Genomic DNA, 21820 nt, shown 5'->3' with positions numbered 1-21820 from the left:
TTGGTTCACAGACCCACCTCCAGGGTTGGTATTGCTGGGGTATCTATTCTAAGGTAAGGAATCCATAACTAATAGTCTCTTTCAGATTAAAAAGTTACCTACCTTCGGTAACGATATATCTTTAAGAGACATATTTGTTATGGATTCCTTACCGCCCTACCCATCCTCCCTGTTCTGCGAACTGACTTCTAGAGTAAGGGATTCCATTTCAGGGCCCTAGTTTTATGTGTCAGTGGTCAGTGTCTTGCAGGGCTCTGCGCTTCTGGCGTAGAATGTCGTGTAAACTAACGTCAGCTCGCAGGGGCAGCATCTAAGTAGATACCACAACGTCATTCTGGCGATCACGATGCCAATGACGAATGTAGAGTCGACTGACGCCACCTACCGACATGCAGGGATACTGCCGAAGAAAAATTCTGCGGATCCAGTCTGACGCCGGGGGGTAATTCTAAGGTAAGGAATCCATAACTAATATATGTCTCTTACAGATATATCGTTACCTTGTTCTTTAGTCACAACACATACATAAAGACCATAATTCTTTTTATACACAAAGCGATCCTTTCTCATTTTCTTACACAGCAGCAGACGTTTTAAAATGTTTTTGCAAGGATCATAATAAGACCATAAAGTGTCCTCCCTGTTGCATTCTACTTTTGGGTGCCAGACCCCAAGATGGATGACCAGAATCTTGAGTCCTGCAATAATTTGAATGGCAGTTTTGGAGTCAGAGGTCCCAGTAGACAAAAACAACTTTGTTTTCCCCTCCCCTCCACCCAACGATCTTAAGTGCCCATTACTGAAGTTCTGCTACTTGAGCCTTCCGGTGCCCTCCTTCTCTCCCCAACCCATAGGCCAGGTGTGGTGTGAAAACTCTCTCCTCGCTGCTCCACTTTGCCTTGCCAGCCAAATTTAACTTTGCTGCTCTACTTATTGCGCCATCCTCCCCATCCCTTTTCTCTTCTCCCATTGCTGTTCAGAATCATTATTTACATGTTCGATTTAATGCATCTTTTTTTTCTCACTTTTTTGCACATTAGCACTTCCGGTTCTTTTTTTTATGCAGGAATCATGCACAAAGACATTATCATTGTATCTTGATATGTGCATAGCTAAAGTGATTTGCAGGCTCATCGTAACATTCTTGGGGAGTGAGAAAAAGCACATGCACTGTGTATTTATAGCAGTTTCATTCTCCATCCTGGTAAAAGTGAGTGTGAATTGGCAATGGCAGAGGTGTTCCTTTAATATCATCTCGCATACAGGCATCATTTATGCAGTTTGATCGTTGTCTGCATTAGCCCGTCAAAGCCACAACTAGTAGCTTTGACACTGTTTATTTGCATTTCAATAAACACCAACCCCCTTGGTGCAAGGTTTCTAGTAAAGACAACCAAATCTGTGTGGTTTGTAGTGCGGACTTTCTGTTAGTCCCCTTCACTGTACACCAGTCCTTATTTTATGTCATCACACTCAGGATTGATCGCCGCTGGATATTTGTGTATATGCAAAACATTTTTGATGTTTATGTTTTGACAATTTCACTTATATATTTCCTGCTTTCAAATGAATTAAATGTTAATTAGTTCAACAACTGACCGTGTTTATACATTTGCGGTTAGTAGCAGTACAACTGTAACTCAACAGCTGAATTTCTGAATTATTATTATCTTCATCAAAACTTCATTTATGTGATTAATATTTCAGAAAATCTAAGTAGACATACAAAAATAAAATGCTGTATCAATTTTAAAAAGAGCATCAGAATGATATCACGGTTACCTAACAGTACTTCTTTTGTAATTTGTGTTCTAGATTTCACGAGTAATACGAACAGCATGTGGAAATGCACTGTTAGTGGGAGTTGGTGGTTCTGGAAAGCAAAGTCTGGCAAGATTGGCTTCATTTATAGCAGGATATAAAATATTTCAAATTACTTTAACCAGGTAAGAAACAGTTGAAGGCAAGGGCTAGAACTTTGTGCCATAATAACATAAATGATCACACTCAAACATAGGGCATCGATTTGTACATAACAGACATGAACATGGGATCCCAGCTAGCTAGGCTAAATTTACTAACTATATGCTGCATTATCTGCTACATATGTATAAACATAATGGAGACTGTACAGGGTTTCTACTAATGTAGTGCTGCATCTTCTCATTTCAAGGCAGAAAGAGGTTTCCGATGAGAACATCATTCCCTCTACAGATCAGAATGAAATATAAACAATAACACCCCAAACTGTTTTCTTATTACCTCCATGCCCCATGACTCACATTTGTGTCTCTCTTTTATTAGCTGATTACTTAATGGTACAGTAAACTTCACACATGGTATGCTTGATGTATGCTGTAGGAAAAATAAATGTTTTCACAAAGAATGACAGCTCTATAGTCTGTAAATGAGGATAGGAACAAAAAAAAAGGGACTCAAAACAATATTTGATGGGGGACTCAATCCCTGGCAAAAGATCTTTCTAGATGCCATGGCGAAATTGGATTTGGCCATAGCAAATTGGTCATTGGAGGAAGTAAACTATGCAGCAATAGAGAGTACTCTAAATAAACAAATGTTCAGCTACCGGGAGATGAAGACATGGCTAGATATAAGGACTTTGGGGAGCGGTCAAGTCTAATTACATTGAGCCATAATTGAACAATGCCTTGGGAAAGAAATGTCTGAAAGATATTCAATGGGCCCGGATAGTGTTATTTCCTATCAAGGAATTAAATCCAGGATGGATATCCTTAAAGACGATTGTTAAATGCAGGCTGTGCAATTACAGAGTAGAGTCCTTGGTACATCTTAAATGTTGCTGCCCTGCCCTTCTCCAACACAGTCGTAAACTGTTAAAACCAATGTTTATAAGGTATTGGGTCAGGACATGCGCAGAGGCAATCTCACTGCTCCTGACCTGCACAGTTCCCTCGGAGTTGGCCAAACTTGTAAAACACATGAGAGCAACCAGAATGGGGCTGAACAACGCAGAGCTTGATGTAAATTGTCTCGATGGAGTCAGACCGTCTTAGACCCCGATAAGCAGGATGGAAGACAGAACATCAGAATAAGGGTGAAATGAACTGAGTGGTTTTATGTCGTAAGGCGTATTTGGCAAAGAACACTCTTAGTACAAACATAAAATTGGACTACTTTGCACAGTATTCCTTGCATTTTTTTATCATGGTGGGCCACAGCTAAATGAACCTAGCACATTGGTATTTTTGCACAGAGCCATTGTTTACAAAGGCCGGGATGAATTATTTACAGTCTAGTTGGTTATTTTGCACTTGCACTTTTCATGTTAGGCCCATCAGCAAGGGGGAAACGACAGGTTGGATCCCAATACTGTGTTTTTATTTATATGCACAATGATGGAACACCCACATATAAGTCAAGACATCAAGAACAACCATATCTGAAAGAGACTATTAGTTATAGATTCCTTACCTTAGAATTACCCCCAGGCGTCAGACTGGATCCGGAGATTTTTTTTTCTAGCAGTACCCCTCCGCGTCGGTTGGTGGCGTAGGTCGACACCACGTCCGTCTACAGCGTTGTGATCGCCAGAATGACGTCACGGTGTCTATTTAGATGCCACCCCTGCGTGCTGACGTCAGTTCTTTCTTTTTACATGCCAACCTTATGTAGATCTGTAGAGAGCTACCCCTTTAGTCATTTTTTTACTAACTTTCTCCTCGACTTTTGTCGAATTCCTTTCTGAATATTACAACTCCTGGTGTGTGAGGGATGTCCCATCGACGAACCGGGTTCAAGCAGTGCAAGGCCTGTAACAATCTGATGTCGGTTACGGACCACCACCTCATGTGCCTCTGGTGACTGCAGTGCGACCGCGACCCAAAGTCGTGCTCCGACTGTCGGGACATGAATCCTTTGCGGGAGCGGTCCCGAAAGTTGTTGGCGGCCCGGCAGTCGGCTCTGCGTCATTTGAGGTTCATGTCAAGAAGAAGGTCTCAGGAACGGTCGTGGAACCACCACCATGATTCATCATCAAAGTCTTTGAGGTCTTCGGGTAAGTTAAAGTACAAGAAGAAGGCGAATAAGCAGGGTCGCTCTTCAACTTCTCCCCGTCTGTCGGCCGACGTTAAGCGGGACCCGGAGCGTCGTCGCTCTCCTACTCCATCTTCAGAGACTGCTCCAGGGACGGGTCCGCTATACCCTCCATTTCCCGGTGCCGAAGCGTCCCCTGTCCAGCTTTGAGCTTTCTACGAGGCGCTTCACGGCATCTTTGGGCAGCTTGACTCGCCGGCGCACCTTCGGGCCCTGTGGACTCGGTTGGGGGCCCTGGGATTTCGATACCGGCGCCTGAGTGCCCCTGAGGATCCAGGCCTGGTTCCGGATCGACATCGGTCAACCTCACGGTACCTTCCCCGGTGCAGATCCCAGCGGCGGTTGTGCACTTGACTGGCGCGAACTCCAGACTCACCCCGACTTAGACCCGGCGCAGTGCCCTCTGTTCATCCCTGGTGTTCCTTTTAGGCCTGATTGGCAACCGGAGAAGGGTGAGGAGGACTGAAAGGGGTCTGTGAACCCTTTAGCTGAATCTGCTTGATGAGCCGTACTGGCGAGAGGACCTGGGTGATGCCAGTGGTCTGGATACTGCCACAGACCTTGGTATGCTTTCTCCCGCTACCGTGGCTATGGAGGAGGGAGCGACGTATACAGTGGTGTTGGGTAGGGAAGCTGAGGCCGTGGGCCTGGAGCTTCCACAGTGGCAGTCGGGACTAACTTCCTGTCGGAGATGCTTCAGCCGGCAGCTGCTTCTTTCGACCCCTTCTGCCCTTCAATGAAGCCCTCATGGACGTCCTTCTGGGCACTTGGTCCAAGCTCAGCACAGGGGCTCCTGTGGACAGGATGATTATCTGATGCCACAGCCTGGCCCCGGGTGACCCACTTTTCCTCTCCCAACACCCAACCCCCAAGAGCTTGGTGGTCCAAGCCTCATACTCTAAGGATGCATTCCCTACTGCTCCCCCAGATAGGGAATCCAAGAAGCTGGACCATCTTGCGAAGAAGATATTTTCTTCCGCCAGCTAAGTGCTGCGATCTGTGAATACCACATGCCTTCTGGGACGTTATTCCCATACAGTGTGGGATACGGTCGCCCAGATGCTGCCACAGAGGTTGGAGGAGTCCTGGGCAGTTCTTACCCACCCAGTGGCAGAGGGTAGAGATGCAGCCAAATTCACAATCAGATGTGGGCTGGATACCGCCGACTCACTGGGCAGAACAGTTTCCACGTCAGTAGCATTGAGGCGCTATACCTGATTGAGGACGTATGGTTTTTCTGGGGATGTCCAATCCACCTTACTGGACAAGCCCTTTGATGGCCGTCACCTTTTCGGGGATAAGGCAGACTCGGCGATTGAGCGCTTTAAGGATTCCAGGGCTATGGCGAGATCCTTTGGCCTCATGGCCACCTCGTGTCCAATGCAGTCTGTTTTTCGCCCCTACGGAAGGGGTGCCCCACCACGTTTGGCCCAGTCTAGCCACCGGTTAAACACAAGCTACCCAGCTTGTACATGGCAGCGGACGTGGGACCCAGTGACCTGGCGAGTCTGGGGGCCAACGGGCGGGCCAGTCCACCCATAACCCTCCTGCAGCAGACTCCAAACCCTCCTAGTCTGACCGTTCAGGGCCACCAGATGCCATGGGGCGACAGGATTCGTCATCACCTCCCCACTGGCACACCATCACGTCCGACAGGTGGGTTTTGCAGATAGTTCAAAGGGGCTTCTCTCTCCCCTTTGAGACTACCCCTCCCTCCATACTACCATACTTCCATCGCATGTCGGAGGATCACTTGGCCCTTCTCCGCCAGGAAGTTGCAGCTTTCTTGGCCAAGGGAGCTATAGAAAGGGTCCCTGTACCAAAAGTAGGATGTGGTTGCTACTCCCACTACTTTGTGGTACCCAAGAACGACAAAGGCCTGCATCCTATCTTAGACCTCAGGGTGCTCAACCACTTCCTTCGGAAGGAGAAGTTCAAGATTCTGACGTTGGCTCAGGTCCTGTCTGTCCTCAAACCGGAGACTGGATGGTAGCATTGGACTTGCAGGATGCATATTTCCATATCCCCGTTCTGCCAGCCCACAGGCGTTACCTAGGCCACGAGCATTTTCAATTCACTGTGCTCCCCTTTGGCCTTACCAGCCCCCTCGGGTGTTCACGAAAGTGATGGCGGTGGTCGCAGCTCATCTGTGCAGATCAGGGGTACCAGTCTTCCCCTATCTTGACAACTAGCTTTTGAAGGCAAGCCTGCCCCAGGCTTTCGTCTCCCACCTCCAGACTATGGCAGACCTCCTGCATTCGCAGGAGTTCGCTATCAATATGCCAAAATCACACCTGACTCCCTCTCAGAAGCTACTTTTCATCAGAGTGGTTCTGGATACAGTGCAGTTTTGGGCTTATCCTCCCGAGCAGCGAGTCTGGGATTTTCGGGCTATAATACCGATGTTTCAGTCTCTATCCCGGATTTCAGTGAGACTGACCCTGAGGCAGCTGGACCTCATGGCCTCCTGCCGGTGGTTCATGCCAGGTGGCATATGCGGGCTCTGCAGTGGGACCTGACGTTCCAATGGGCGAAGCATCAGGGCAACCTTTCCGACGTCGCCCAGATCTCAGAGAGGACTGCACGCCAATTGCAGTGGTGGTTAACGAACCAAGATTGGGTCTGGGTCAGGTCCCTCTCCCTTCCCCAACCAGAGCTGACATTGGGGACCAATGCTTCACTCCTGGGGTGGGGCAGCCACCAGGGAGAGGCGGAGATCAGAAGACTCTGGTCTCCGGCGGAGTCCAGACTCCACATCAACCTTTTGGAGCTCTGGGTGATTCGTCAGGCACTGAAAGCATTCCTTACCTCTATTAAAGGAAGAGTAGTGCAGGTTTTCACAGACCGCTTCACCACAATGTGGTACAGCAACAAACAGGGCGGGGTGGGGTCGTGGACCATATGTCAAGAGGCTCTTCGCATTTGGACATGGCTGGAACATCAGGGCATGTCCCTGGTGGTTCAACACCTGGCGGGTTCTCTGAACACCAGGGCGGACGAGCTCAGCCGTCGGTGCATAATGGATCACGAATGGTGTCTTCACTCATAGGTGATTCAAGGTCTCTTTCAGCAGTCTGTTCACCACCGAAGAGAACACACAGTGTCAGCCGTTCTGCGCATTGGAATTTCCAAGGCGGCACTTGCTCGGCAACGCTTTTCGCCGTGAGTAGAATTGTGGCCTCCTGTACACCTTTCCGCCGGTACCACTTCTGGCCTGAGTGCTGAAGAAGATCACGAAAGACTGGGCCCAAGTCATTCTTGCGGCTCCGGACTGGGCACAAAGGGTCTGGTGCCCCGAGCTCTGGAGCATGGCCATCGATCCTCCGATCAGACTGCCTCTTCGGGAGGATCTTCTGTCGCAGCAGCAGGGTATGGTCCTCCACCCGAACCTGTCCAGCCTCCACCTCCTTGCGTGGAGACTGAGCGGCTGCAGTTGACAGATTTTGGCCTTCCGCCTGAAATCTCTATTGTCATTTTGGCAGCCAGGAGTCCCTCAACCAAGTCTGTATACCCCTGTAGGAACAAGTTTGTGGCATGGTGCGCAACGAAGGCTGTGGATCTCCTTTCTGCCCGTCTTTCTGAGGTACTCTTCTTCCTCATTTCTTTAGCCCAGCAGGGCTCTGCCCTGGGCTCTCTTAAAGGCTACCTTTTGGCAATATCTGCCTTTCTATGCTTTCCTGATCAGCCTTCTCTTCTCAAGTCCCCTATTGTAAATAGATTTCTAAAGGGCATTACTCATCTCTTTCCTCATTCTCCTTTCATAATGCCCCAGTGGGGCTTAAATCTTGTCTTACCTTATGTCATGTGTGCTCTATTTGTGCCACAACATATCTGTCCTCTTCGACTTCTTACTTTAAAGACTGCTTTCCTGCTTGCCATTACCTCTTCTTGCAGGGAAGAGTAAGCTTCAGGCCCTATCTTACAAGCCTCCTTTTCCTGCAGTCCATCCGGACAAGGTTGTCCTTCGCACTAGGCCCTCTTTTCTACCCAAAGTGGTTACCTCTTTCCACATAGGACAGACCATCACTTTGCTGACCTTCTTCACACCTCTGCCCCCTTCCTAGGAGGAGAAGAGACTCCATCATCTGGATCCTAATCCGTGCGCTGTCATTTTATTTAGACCGGACCAAAGAATTCCGGGTGGATGATCAACTCTTCTTTGGTTATTTGGGAGCCAAGAAAGGTTGGGCCGTACAAAAGCGCACCATCTCTCGATGGGTTGTCCTTTGCATCAAAATCTGCTACTCCTTGCCGAAAAAGGAACCTCCAGTGGGTCTGCGCACTCACTGTACCAGGGTGATGGCAGCTACTTCTGCTTTGAGACGTGGGGTCCCACTTATTGATATCTGCCAGGCAGCCACGTGGGCATCACTGAGCACGTTCACCAAACATTATTGCCTGGATAGCCAAGTCCAGAGAGACGGCTACTTTGGCTGTTCTGTTCTCTGGGATTTTCTGGTGTGAACTTGGTTAGGTAAGGAATCTATAATTAATAGTCTCTTTCAGATGAACAAGTTACTTACCTTCGGTGACAATATATCTGTAAGAGACATTTATTGGATCACTGACATAATATAGAGGAGGAAAATATCGACCTGCCAAAATATCGAGGAAAAAATATAGAATGCCAAAATATCGAATCCCTATCTACAAACAGGTAAGGACAAAAATATCGAATCCAAAATATCGTTGTAAAAAATATAGTTAGTCAAAATATCGGATTTTTTAAATGTCTTAAAAGTAATGTAAAATTAATGAAATAATAAATATAATTAACTAAAACATACTTAAAAATCCTTAGAGAACTTTTAAATTAATAAATAATTAATGTAAGTTAAAAAAACATACATTTTTATTTTTTAACACATATATATATTAACGTAATATTAATAACAATTATTCAATATTTTTAGCGTAGGATAGCGGGAGGGTAAAATTAACTAGTACCACTCCAGTGAGTGCAGCAGTATGGAAAGCGTTGGATAGCAGGAGGGTAAAAATTACTATTCCCACTTCAGAGAGTGCAATAGTAGGGAAAGCGTTGGATATCGGGAGGGTAAAAATTGCTATTCCCACTCTAGAGAGTGCAACATTTGGGAAAGCGTTGGAGCGTAGGGGTAAAAATTGCTATTCCCACTCCAGTGAGTGCAACAGTAGGGAATGCGTTGGATAGCGGGAGGGTAAAAATTACTATTTCTACTCCAGAAAGAGCAACAGTAGGGAAAGCGTTGGATAGCGGGAGGGTAAAAATTGCTATTCCCACTCTAGAGAGTGCAACATTTGGGAAAGCGTTGGAGCGTAGGGGTAAAAATTGCTATTCCCACTCCAGTGAGTGCAACAGTAGGGAATGCGTTGGATAGCGGGAGGGTAAAAATTACTATTTCCACTCCAGAAAGAGCAACAGTAGGGAAAGCGTTGGATAGCGGGAGGGTAAAAATTACTATTCCCACTCCAGAGAGTGTAACAGTAAGGAAAACGTTGGATAGCGCAGTGGTAAAAATTACTATTCCCACTCCAAAGAGTGCGACAGCAGGGAAAGCGTTGGATAGCGGGAGGGTAAAAATTACTATTCCCACTCCAGTGAGTGCAACAGTAGGAAAAACGTTGGATAGTGAGAGGGTAAAAATTGCTATTCCCACTCCAGAGAGTGCAACAGTAGGGAAAGGGTTGGATAACGTAGGGGTAAAAATTACTATTCCCACTCCAGAGCGTGCAACAGTAGGGAAAGCGTAGGATAGCGGGAGGGTAAAATGTACTATTCCCACGCCAGAGAGTGCAACAGCAGGGAAAGCATTGGATAGCGTACGGGTAAAAATTACTATTCCCACTCCTGAGAGTGCAACAGTAGGGAAAGGGTTGGATAGCGTAGGGGTAAATATTACTATTCCCACTCCAGAGAGTGCAACAGTAGGGAAAGCGTTGGATAGCGGGAGAGTAAAAATTACTATTCCCACGCCAGAGAGTGCAACAGTAGGGAAAGCATTGGATAGCGTAGGGGTAAAAATTACTATTCCCACTCCAGAGAGTGCAAGAGTAGGGAAAGGGTTGGATAGCGAGGGGTAAATATTACTATTCCCACTCCAGAGAGTGCAACAGTAGGGAAAGCGTTGGATAGCGTAGGGGTATAAATTACTATTCCCACTCCAGAGAGTGCAACAGTAGGGAAAGCGTTGGATAGCGTAGGGGTAAAAATTACTATTCCCACTCCAGTGAGTGCAACAGTAGGGAAAGCGTTGGATAGCGTAGGGTAAAAATTACTATTCCCACTCCAGTGAGTGCAACAGTAGGGAAAGTAATGATTTAATATTTTAATAAAAATAAATTAATTATCAATACCAATAAAATGTTAATTAAAATTAATTACCAATTACAAAATATGTAATAATTAATTATTTATAAATACCAATACATATTATGTATTAGAAATTAATTACCTATTAATAATTAATTAAGAGACAATTAATTTTCAATACAAAAATTTATAAATAACAAATACCAATTAATAATTAATTGACAGTAAATTAATTATCAATACACAAAAATATTTTCAATATTTAATTAATTAAAATCAAATTACTTCCCACCCTATTCCCCTGTAAAACCACAACCCACTCCGAATAATACATTAATACAATTAACATAATTATCAATTAATCAATTATTAAAAATGAATTACAAATTATTAAACATTAATTACCAATTAATAATTAATTAGCAATAAATTAATTATCAATATCAATAAATAAAAATAAATATTTACTTAATTACAATTAAATTAATTCCCACCCTAATCCCCTATAAACCCACAACCCGCTACAGAACTAAAACGCAAAATTAAATTAAAAATTATTAATTATTCATAAAAACTTACTATTTAATTTACTATAATTAAATTACTTCCCACCCTATTCCCCAATAAACCCACAACCCGCTACGGAATTAAATTACGCAAAAATTAAATAACATAAAATGTATTCATTTAAAAAATTAAACATACATTACAAAAACTAATATACATTTTTAACACATATACTATCATACAAAACACTTTAAAAAATTCGCTATTATTAAAAATTCGATATATTTGAATGCCTATATTGGTGCCGATTCCGATCCGTTAAAAAAAATTTGCGTACGACTCGTATCCATATATTTTCACGTACGAATCGTACAAGTGCTCTACAACCGGCGTAGTACGAGTCGTACGTGAAAAATACATACGAATCGCTTCGGGAAAAGGGTACGAGAGGGAGCCGGACTTTTTTACGTACCAATCTTCAAACTGAAGTCCGAGCGCGCAAGTACGATCCGTACCGCCCGTCCGAATACACAACCGCATGGAAAAGGCCCCGTACGGAGCGAACGCATTACCACTCATGTACCCGGGTAAACTTGTGCCCGGGATACGAGTCGTACAGCCACTCCTCCCCCTCATATGTCAGCACCATACCCCCGTATGTCAGCACCGTACCCCCCCATGTCCGCACCGTACCCCAGCCCCGTACCTGTACGCACCATACCCCAGGCCCGTACCCCAGCCCCGTACCTGTACGCACCGTACCCCAGGCCCGTCCCCCAGCCCCGTACCTGTACGCACCGTACCCCAACACCATACCCCAGCCCCGTACATGTACGCACCGTACCCCAGGCCCATACCCCAGCCCCGTACCTGTACGCACCGTACCCCAGGCCCGTACCCCAGCCCCGTACCTGTACGCACCGTACCGTACCCCAGCCCCGTACCTGTATGCACCGTACCCCAGGCCCGTACCTGAACGCACTGTACACCAGGCCCGTACCCCAGCCCCGTACCTGTACGCACTGTACCCCAGGCCCGTACCCCAGCCCCGTACCTGTACGCACAGTACCCCAGGCCCGTACCCCAGCTCCGTACATGTACGCACCGTACCCCAGGACTGTACCCCAGCCCCGTACCTGTACGCACCGTACCCCAACACCGTACCCCAGCCCCGTACCTGTACGCACCGTACCCCAGGCCCAAACCCCAGCACCGTACCTGTACGCACCGTACCCCAGGCCCGTACCCCAGCCCGGTACCTGTACGCACCGTACCCCAACACCGTACCCCAGTCCCATACCTGTACGCACCGTACCCCAGGCCCGTACCCCTGCCCCGTACCGGTACGCACCATACCCCAGGCCCGTACCCCTGCCCCGTACCGGTACGCACCATACCCCAGGCCCGTACCCCAGCCCCGTACCTGTACGCACCTACCCCAACACCGTACCCCAGCACCCTCACCCAGCATCGCGTATGTACGGACCTAACAACAACATTGCAGATAGAGCACGGTACACCAACATCGCGTATGTACACACCTTACCTACGCGAAAAAGACTCGTACTGAACCAGGACACTGTAAAACAGCACAAGGAGGGTCAATTTGACTCGCACAACACCACAAAACACGTCTACAGTAGAAAATACATCTCAATGACTGACCTGGCACATCCAAACTGGCAAACAGAAGCCCAAACTCACAACCACCTCTTATAACACACCCACCAAAATTTCAAACACAGCCACACCCACAAATGGACCAATAAAAAGGGCCTGCACACACAAACCATGAGCCTTTGCAACAAACCCACTGCTGACAGACTCCACAGACAAACATCTGCACCCATACACCTTAACTTAAACACCTTCACACAACCTCCTTCACAAAGACCCCCTCTTCACATTCAGACCCACACCGTCACATTCACACCCACACACCCACAACCATCCACACCCACACCCCACACCATGCCCACAGACAAGAATCCAAAGTTCACAAGGGAGGAGCTGGACATCCTTGTCAACGAAGTCATCAGAGTCGAGCCACAGCTCTTTGGAACATTGGTCAGACAGACCAGCATAGCTGAAAAATCACGCATGTGGCAGAGGATCGTCGATCGGGTGAATGCTGTTGCGCCCATCAGAAGGACCAGGCATGAATGCCAAGCCAGGTGGTACGATCTGCGGAGGGCAGTCAAGCGGAAAATGAACAAGGACTACGCCCAGAGCAACATCACTGGAGGTGGGCTGCCCCTCCATCCCTGGGTGGAGAAGGTGATGGCCCTGCTTCCGTCGGTGGGAGTACACGAGTCGAAGGAGTCGCAGAGCCTGGTGAGTACACAAACAACTTACGTAACATGGGGGTAATGGCATCCACACCCCAAATACACCAAATGCACGCAACTACCCCCAAGCCCTCACCGGACACAACCACACTCAAAAACCACGCTCATGCCACTAACATGTCCATGCCCCATTCACAAAGCAAGGCCATGCCATGTCCCAGGCTGCACGAACCACAAACCCAAGACTGGATGTCCGGGATACTGGGAGGGTGGGGCTCACAAAACACATTGTGCAACTCCAAAGCAGACACCAATGCCCTCAGCCCATATGGCCTAGGTACATACCCATGCACCATGCACAATGCACAGGGACTGGCAAAGTACTGACAAGGTATCTGTCACTTGGCCCTGCTGTATGCAGCACAAGGCCCTCCTGTGACCACTGTACACTCAAACACCAACACCAACTCCACAAGCTCAGATATCTAGCACAGGAACTCACACTCACTGTCATGCCAGCATTCACCATAAGGGGACAGACACATCACCTGGGAGACCCAATGCCAACTCACACTACACCCAACAGCAGGCCTTGTCACACACACTCCCCTTACACAAGCACACACCCCCGGGGCAGGCAACGGATTTACCCACTCTCACAATAAACATGTGACACAACAAGATCAATCCATAGCCAAATAAGCATTCTAGCCAAACATCTACAGGTCAAACACTCAGGAGAACATATCAATCTGTCCCCTGCAACATACCCATCCACAAGTGGACATTGAGAGGAATGCTAGGCACATCCAATGACCTGGAGGAACTGTGCCAACCTGAATATGTATGAAACGTGGATGTCACATGAAACAGCATTAACATCGTCTCTCTCTCACACACAGGGAAATGTCATGGATCTCAGTCCCAGGCTCGGCGTGAAGATGATCCCACCAGCAGCGACGACTCTCACCACTCCGTGGATGACCCCAACCAACCTGGACCCTCTGGTGCCCAAGCCCCTGCAGCACCTGCATCTGAAAGAAACACGTTAGTTAGATTCCTCACCTTAGAATATCCCCAGGCGTCAGGCTGGATCCGGAAAGTTTTTTGTAGCAATACCCCTTGCGCGTTGCTAGGTGTCGTCTGCGGCTCTGCGTCTGTCGTTGGCGTCGTGCGCCGGAATGGCGTTGTCGAAATACCTAGACGCCGCCCTCGCGCGCTGATGTCAGTTCTTCTTTTTTCCGCGCCAGTAAGCGCCGATCCAGGAATAGCTTACCCCTAGTCATTTTTTGACTAACTTTTTGACTCTTTTTGGTCTATCGACTCGACTCTGGTGCCGGTAGGATGCCTGGTTTCAAGGCCTGTGACACCTGTCATCGCCTGATGTCGGTGACGGATCACGATCGCCGGTGCCTTTATTGTCTGGGGGCCGACCATGACGCGGAGTCGTGCCTCGATTGTCAGGCCTTGACGTCGAAAGCTAGGCGGGAGCGGTCCTGTAAGCTTCTCGAGCTTCGGCACTCGGCTCCGCGTCGCTCTCGGTCCCGGTCCAGGAGGAGGTCCAAGGACCGTTCACGGAGCCGCAGCCACCATCATCGCTCGTCGGGGTCTTCCGGTAAGTCGAAGCACTCCAAGCACTCCAAGAAGTCCTAAAGACAACATCGCTCTTCGGACTCCCCTCGCCGGTCGAGCGACCCGGCTGAGGGTCAGGCTGGTTCCACCCCCGCGGCTCCGTCGGAGCCGCGTCCGTCCCCATACCCACCAGTCCCTGGGACTGACGCGACTCCGGCAGAGGTCAGTGCCTTCCTCTCGGCCATGAGGAGCCTGGGCCCGCCGTCGACGCCTGTCGGCGCGCCTTCGGGCCCCGCAGGCTCGACTGGGCGACTGTCAAGAATTCCTGTCATACGAGGGGAGGAAAACGGTAACCAGCGAAAACGGACTACATCTCCCAGGATGCTTAGCGGTTGAGAGGTTATGTAAACAGGAGAGCTGTTACATAACTCAAGGGAAACACGCCTTTATGTAAACAGGAGAGCTGTTACATAACTCAAGGGAAACACGCCCTTATGTAAACAGGAGAGCTGTTACATAACTCAAGGGAAACACGCCCTTATGTAAACAGGAGAGCTGTTACATAACTCAAGGAAAACACGCCCTATAAAGGGAGGAACCGGGAGGTACAACGCTGTCGGATATTGTGTTTACACCGACGTACCTGCTTCGTGAAGAGCAGTGTTCCGGAGTGGTGCTCCAGTAAGGCAAGAACGGAGGTAGGTCGAGTCGTTACTCCCTGGGCCGTGTCTTGCCCCATCGTCACCTGTGAAGGACCCGGAAGCTCTACCGGTCAACCATTGAGCTTCGCTTTTTGACTCGGCTGAGTCCATGCGCAGTGGCGCTTTTGCTGGTTGGAGTCGTAACTCCCAGCCCGACCAGAGACACAAGGACTGCCAGCTGTAACGCACACCAGGAGGTGTTTGCCGCGTTACAGACTCGGAAGTCCACAGGATCGATCGAGCGGCTGCTCTCGGTTCAGTCTTCTTGCTTTTGATTGGGGTATCGGTGACGCATCACCAGGAGGTGACTCCGCGTCCCGGTGCAGTCTGAGGAAGAGGTTGAGCGGCTGCTCCCTTCAGGTAGAGACCCCGGCTGGGTGTTTCCCTGACTCCTCGATTCTCCCCAACACTCTTCGTGCCCCTCACAGCCTACCGATTGGCATTGTCGGCCATTTCATTTCTGCCCTCTGTTGGCATACGCCGGGATCGGCGTATATGCAGAGGACGGTTAGGACCATCCGTGCTGTGGGCTGGTAACGTACTTAGCCTGGAGGATTCCAGTGACTATAACTTTTGTTTATTCCTTGTATTATATTTGCCTTCATTAAAATAACTAACCCTTCACAAGTGGTTGCGTCCTCATTGTCGTGTCTGTTAAACGATCCTGAGACGTTCAGGGCGTTACAAAATATCCGACCTTAATAACACTAACTGTCTCCCGGTCGATAACAGACATGGCAACACTTGATGATGTGCTGGCTGCTTTAGCGGCCATGCAAGTTGAAGTGGCTGCCTCTAGGCAAGAAACAGCCGATGTAAAAGCCAGACTGGATGCTATCCAATTGGACCCGCTCACGCCCAGCACCTCCCTCACGAACCAGACCCCTGCGGTAGTAGTGGAAATGCCGGTAGCCATCCCCTTGGCGACACCAGAGAGGTACAGTGGGGATCCTAACACAGTGCAGGTATTCCTCACACAAGTGGCGCTACATTTATCGTGCAAACCAAAGGCGTTCCCCACGAGTCAGGCTCGTGTGGCTTTCCTTATATTCTATTTGGCTGGAAACGCGGCACAATGGGCCGTACCTCTGGTGAGCAGGGACGACCCCATCTTATGTGATTGGGGTGCTTTTCGCAAGGAATTCCTGAAGGTATTCGACAGAAGGGCTGACTCGTACACGGCGGACCGTGAAATGCTTGAGTTGAGACAGGGATCCAACGACCTGGTGCAGTATCTCAACGCGTTCCGAAGGCTGGTTGCGGAAACCAAGTGGCCTGTTGCTAAACAGACGGCGCTCTTCCATCAAGGGCTGTGCGATGAGCTCAAGGACGCCGTGGCTCATATTGACCCTCAACCCAAGACATGTGAGGGCCTTATCAACCTGGTATTACGGCTGGAACATAGGCTAAGTGAAAGAAAGGGGGATCATGGGAGAAAAGGAAAATCCCTTCCATCCTATGTGACGGTGGGAAGTCCTGAAACTTCCACCGCATCCAAGGGAGAACCCATGGACATCGGCGCAATACGAGCGAGCCTCACAGCCACGGAGAAAGAGTCACGCCGTAAACAAGGATTGTGCCTATATTGTGGCAAAAAAGGCCACTACGTACGTGAATGCCCTGCCAAACCGAAGACGTCACGTTATCGGGCCAACCGGTCGGTAACAGCCGTGGTGGACATACCGGCGGAAAACTAGAGGACTCCCAGACCAAAGAAGGGGCATCTCGGAGTCACTCATCCATCCCTTCACTTTCCAACTCGGTCACTAAGGGACAACGACACCTGTTTCTCACGGTGCACTTGGGAGTGCATGACCAGTGGATACCCGTTGTGGCCATGGTGGATTCAGGGGCCACTGGCATGTTTATGGACCACAACGAGGCATGCAGGCTAGGGCTAGTGCTTCTTCCCAAAGCTGTACCCGAAGACGTCTATGCTGTAGACGGAAGGCAATTGGTGACGGGGCCCATCGGGCAGCACACGGGGGTCCTTCCGATGAGATATGGGAGGAACCATTTGGAACAAATCGATTTTAACATCATCCGAGCGCCCCAATATGGCGTCATATTGGGATTGCCGTGGCTACAGAAACACAACCCCTTTGTGGATTGGCCAACACATCGCATCGAAATGACGTCACCGTATTGCATCCTGCATTGTGGAATAAGAACGGAATCCCTTGACGCAGATGAGAGCGGGAGTCAGACGGTGGCTACAGCGGCAGAAAAAGATGTGGCTCTCCCCCAGGCTTATCACAGTTTTGAGGATGTATTTGATGAGGTGAAGGCGGAAGTGCTACCACCACATAGACAGTTTGACTGCCAGATCGACCTGGTGCCAGGGGCCAGCGTTCCCAGCGGCAGGCTGTATGCCCTGACGGAGCCTGAAAACGTGCATCTCCGGGGGTACCTGGATAAACTCCTCAAGCTAGGATTCATCCGCCCGTCCAAGTCTCCGGCCACCTCGCCACTCTTCTTCATCCCGAAGGCTAATGGGGAGCTGAGAGCCTGTGTGGACTTTAGGGCATTGAATGCGATAACCATAAAAAATCGGTACCCCTTGCCTCTCATCAGTGTACTTCTGGAACAGGTCAAGAAAGCTCGTATCTACACCAAGTTGGATTTGAAAGGGGCATACCATCTGGTGCGCATGAGGGACGGAGACGAGTGGAAGACCGCCTTTAAGACCAGGTTCGGCCTTTTTGAGTACCTCGTCATGCCGTTCGGTCTGTGCAACGCCCCGGCAGCCTTTCAGTACTTTTTGAATGAGGTATTCAGAGAGGAGTTGGATATCTACGTGGTCGTATATATCGACGACATCCTCATCTATTCGTCCAGTGTGGAGGAGCACGTACACCACGTCAAAGCTGTGCTCCAAAAGCTGAGGGAAAACATGCTGTTTTGTAAACTCAGCAAGTGTGACTTCCACGTCACATCCGTGGAATTCCTCGGAGTGATGCTGAGTCCAGAGGGACAGGAGATGGCAGAACGAAAGATCAAGGCGGTGAAAGAATGGCCGGTGCCCCAAAGCGTGAAGGACGTCCAAAGTTTCATTGGCTTCGCCAACTTTTACAGGCGGTTTATAGATGGATTTTCAGGAGTGGTGGCCCCAATCACACAGCTACTGAGGAAGTCCAAGGAGTTTGTCTGGTCCCCTGAAGCGAACAAAGCCTTTGAGGCCCTGAAAAGCGCCTTTGGTAAGGCGCCGGTGTTGGCTCACCCCGATCCGGATCTCCCCTATGTGGTGGAAGCGGACGCGTCGGATGTGGCGCTGGGGGCTATCTTGTCCCAACGCAACCACGACACAGGGGTGCTTCATCCCGTTGCGTACATGTCCCGCAAACTCAACGACGCCGAACGCAACTACCATATTGCGGAGAAGGAGCTTCTCGCAATCAAGGACGCCTTCACCGAATGGAGGCATTGGTTGATGGGGGCAAGACATGTGGTATCGGTGTACACGGACCATCGGAACCTACAGTTCATGACGGCCACTAGACACCTTTCTCCCAGGCAGTTGCGGTGGATGATCTTCTTTGCGGGGTTCAACTTCCGCATCACATATCGGCCGGGGACGGAAAACCGGAAGGCGGACGCCCTGTCCCGTCAATCTGCAGTTAAGGAACCATTGCCTGCGACCGAGCGTTCCATCATTTCCCCGAGGATGGTATTGGGGGTTATCCAACCGGATACTTTCCTGAGGGGAATAAAGAGAGGGATCAGGTCATTCGCATGGCGGAGGTGGCTCCTCAGTCACAGAGAATGGCAGCTGAAGGACGGGATACCCCTGAAGGGCAGGTGCCTATTGATACCCACGCCTAGGCTAAGGAAACAAGCATTCATCTGGTGCCATGACTCTCCATGCGCAGGTCATTTGGGCTTTGAAAAAACGGTGGCTAGCATGGGACGGCATTTCTGGTGGCCAACCATGAGAGTGGATGTCAGGAGGTGGGGACAGGAGTGTCCTACGTGTGCTACCATGAAGGCCGACCATGGCCGAACCCAAGGGCTCTTACATCCACTTCCGACCCCGGATAGACCATGGGATAGCATATCACTGGACTTTGTGGTGGGCCTACCGGTAGACCAGGGGATGACGGCAATACTGGTGGTGGTGGATTACTTGACGAAAATGGGGCACTTCATCCCCTGCAAGAGAGTCCCTACGGCCGGGGAATTGGCGTCACTACTCCTAAAGAATGTGGTACGACTGCATGGATTACCTGGGGTGATCGTGTCGGACCGGGGGTCGCAGTTTACTGCGCAATTCTGGAAGACTTGGTGCACTGCGCTGCATGTTAAGACCGCCCTGTCCACCAGCTACCACCCTCAAACGGACGGCCAAACCGAGCGCCTGAACCAAACGCTCAAACAGTATCTGCGATGTTTTGTGGACCAGGGCAGGGAAGAATGGGTCGACTTGCTATGGGTTGCAGAGATAGCCTATAACAACGCCACTCACAGCTCCACACAGTCATCTCCGTTCTATAGCAACTATGGCCAACATCCCAGGTTCTTGCCATTTCTACATCCGTTCAGAGAGGACAGGATTCCCGCCACAGCGGACAGGGTGGCACACATAAAAGACACGTTGATGCGCTCAAGGGCTGTCCTAATAGAGGCCAAGAGAAGATACAAGGCTGCGGCAGATAGGAAGAGAAGGCCCGGGCCACTGTACCGCACTGGAGACTACGTCTGGATATCCACAAGAAACATGAGGTTTCGAAAGAACAGTGTGTTCCATCCCAAGTACATGGGCCCCTATCGAATTACCAAGTGTATGGGTCCCGTGAACGTGAAGGTGTGCTTGCCCCAGTCATTGCGGATACACCCTGTCTTTCATGTATCATTGCTCAAACCAGCACCCTCCAAGCCGTCTGGGACACCTAGGCCGGTATGCGTGGAGTCGGAGGTGGAGTATGAAGTGTCGGGCATACGGGCGTCCAAATGGCGCAGGGGGAAGCTGTGGTACCTGGTTGCGTGGAAAGGCTATGGCCCGGAGGAGCATTCATGGGAACCGGCTGAAGGGGTTCATGCTCCGCGCTTGGTCTCCTTGTTCCATCGGCGTTTTCCTGCCAGCGCTGGACCCGTGGGGAGCCGCTGAGAGGGAGGATGTACTGTCAAGAATTCCTGTCATACGAGGGGAGGAAAACGGTAACCAGCGAAAACGGACTACATCTCCCAGGATGCTTAGCGGTTGAGAGGTTATGTAAACAGGAGAGCTGTTACATAACTCAAGGGAAACACGCCCTTATGTAAACAGGAGAGCTGTTACATAACTCAAGGGAAACACGCCCTTATGTAAACAGGAGAGCTGTTACATAACTCAAGGGAAACACGCCCTTATGTAAACAGGAGAGCTGTTACATAACTCAAGGAAAACACGCCCTTATGTAAACAGGAGAGCTGTTACATAACTCAAGGAAAACACGCCCTATAAAGGGAGGAACCGGGAGGTACAACGCTGTCGGATATTGTGTTTACACCGACGTACCTGCTTCGTGAAGAGCAGTGTTCCGGAGTGGTGCTCCAGTAAGGCAAGAACGGAGGTAGGTCGAGTCGTTACTCCCTGGGCCGTGTCTTGCCCCATCGTCACCTGTGAAGGACCCGGAAGCTCTACCGGTCAACCATTGAGCTTCGCTTTTTGACTCGGCTGAGTCCATGCGCAGTGGCGCTTTTGCTGGTTGGAGTCGTAACTCCCAGCCCGACCAGAGACACAGGGACTGCCAGCTGTAACGCACACCAGGAGGTGTTTGCCGCGTTACAGACTCGGAAGTCCACAGGATCGATCGAGCGGCTGCTCTCGGTTCAGTCTTCTTGCTTTTGATTGGGGTATCGGTGACGCATCACCAGGAGGTGACTCCGCGTCCCGGTGCAGTCTGAGGAAGAGGTTGAGCGGCTGCTCCCTTCAGGTAGAGACCCCGGCTGGGTGTTTCCCTGACTCCTCGATTCTCCCCAACACTCTTCGTGCCCCTCACAGCCTACCGATTGGCATTGTCGGCCATTTCATTTCTGCCCTCTGTTGGCATACGCCGGGATCGGCGTATATGCAGAGGACGGTTAGGACCATCCGTGCTGTGGGCTGGTAACGTACTTAGCCTGGAGGATTCCAGTGACTATAACTTTTGTTTATTCCTTGTATTATATTTGCCTTCATTAAAATAACTAACCCTTCACAAGTGGTTGCGTCCTCATTGTCGTGTCTGTTAAACGATCCTGAGACGTTCAGGGCGTTACAGCGACCTAGCGTGTCGGCGGCTCCGGCCCCGGTGCCATCGACGGATCCGGCCCCGACGCCGCAGGTCCCCGAGGTATCCAGGCCTGGATCTCTGCCGGCACCGGTCGACCTCACGACGCCTCCTCCGCCGGCGCCGACACCGGTTCAA

The 21820-nt window shown here is 49.8% G+C and overlaps 1 protein-coding gene across 1 annotated transcript in view; it reads left to right on the top strand.

Moving 5' to 3' along the window:
* The window catches only part of DNAH8 (dynein axonemal heavy chain 8), a 13985216-nt gene that overhangs the window by 8920294 nt on the left and 5043102 nt on the right, over positions 1-21820 (top strand). The window contains exon 62 of the mRNA XM_085610239.1: positions 1816-1946. Coding sequence (XP_085466365.1) covers positions 1816-1946 — 131 coding nt within the window. The remainder of the gene's footprint in view (positions 1-1815; positions 1947-21820) is intronic.

This window comes from Triturus cristatus, chromosome 6, assembly GCF_964204655.1.
Source record: "Triturus cristatus chromosome 6, aTriCri1.1, whole genome shotgun sequence".
In the NCBI taxonomy this organism is placed as follows: domain Eukaryota; kingdom Metazoa; phylum Chordata; class Amphibia; order Caudata; family Salamandridae; genus Triturus; species Triturus cristatus.
The sequence above is the reverse complement of the archived record's forward strand: the minus strand, read 5'-3'. Positions and strand labels throughout refer to the sequence as shown.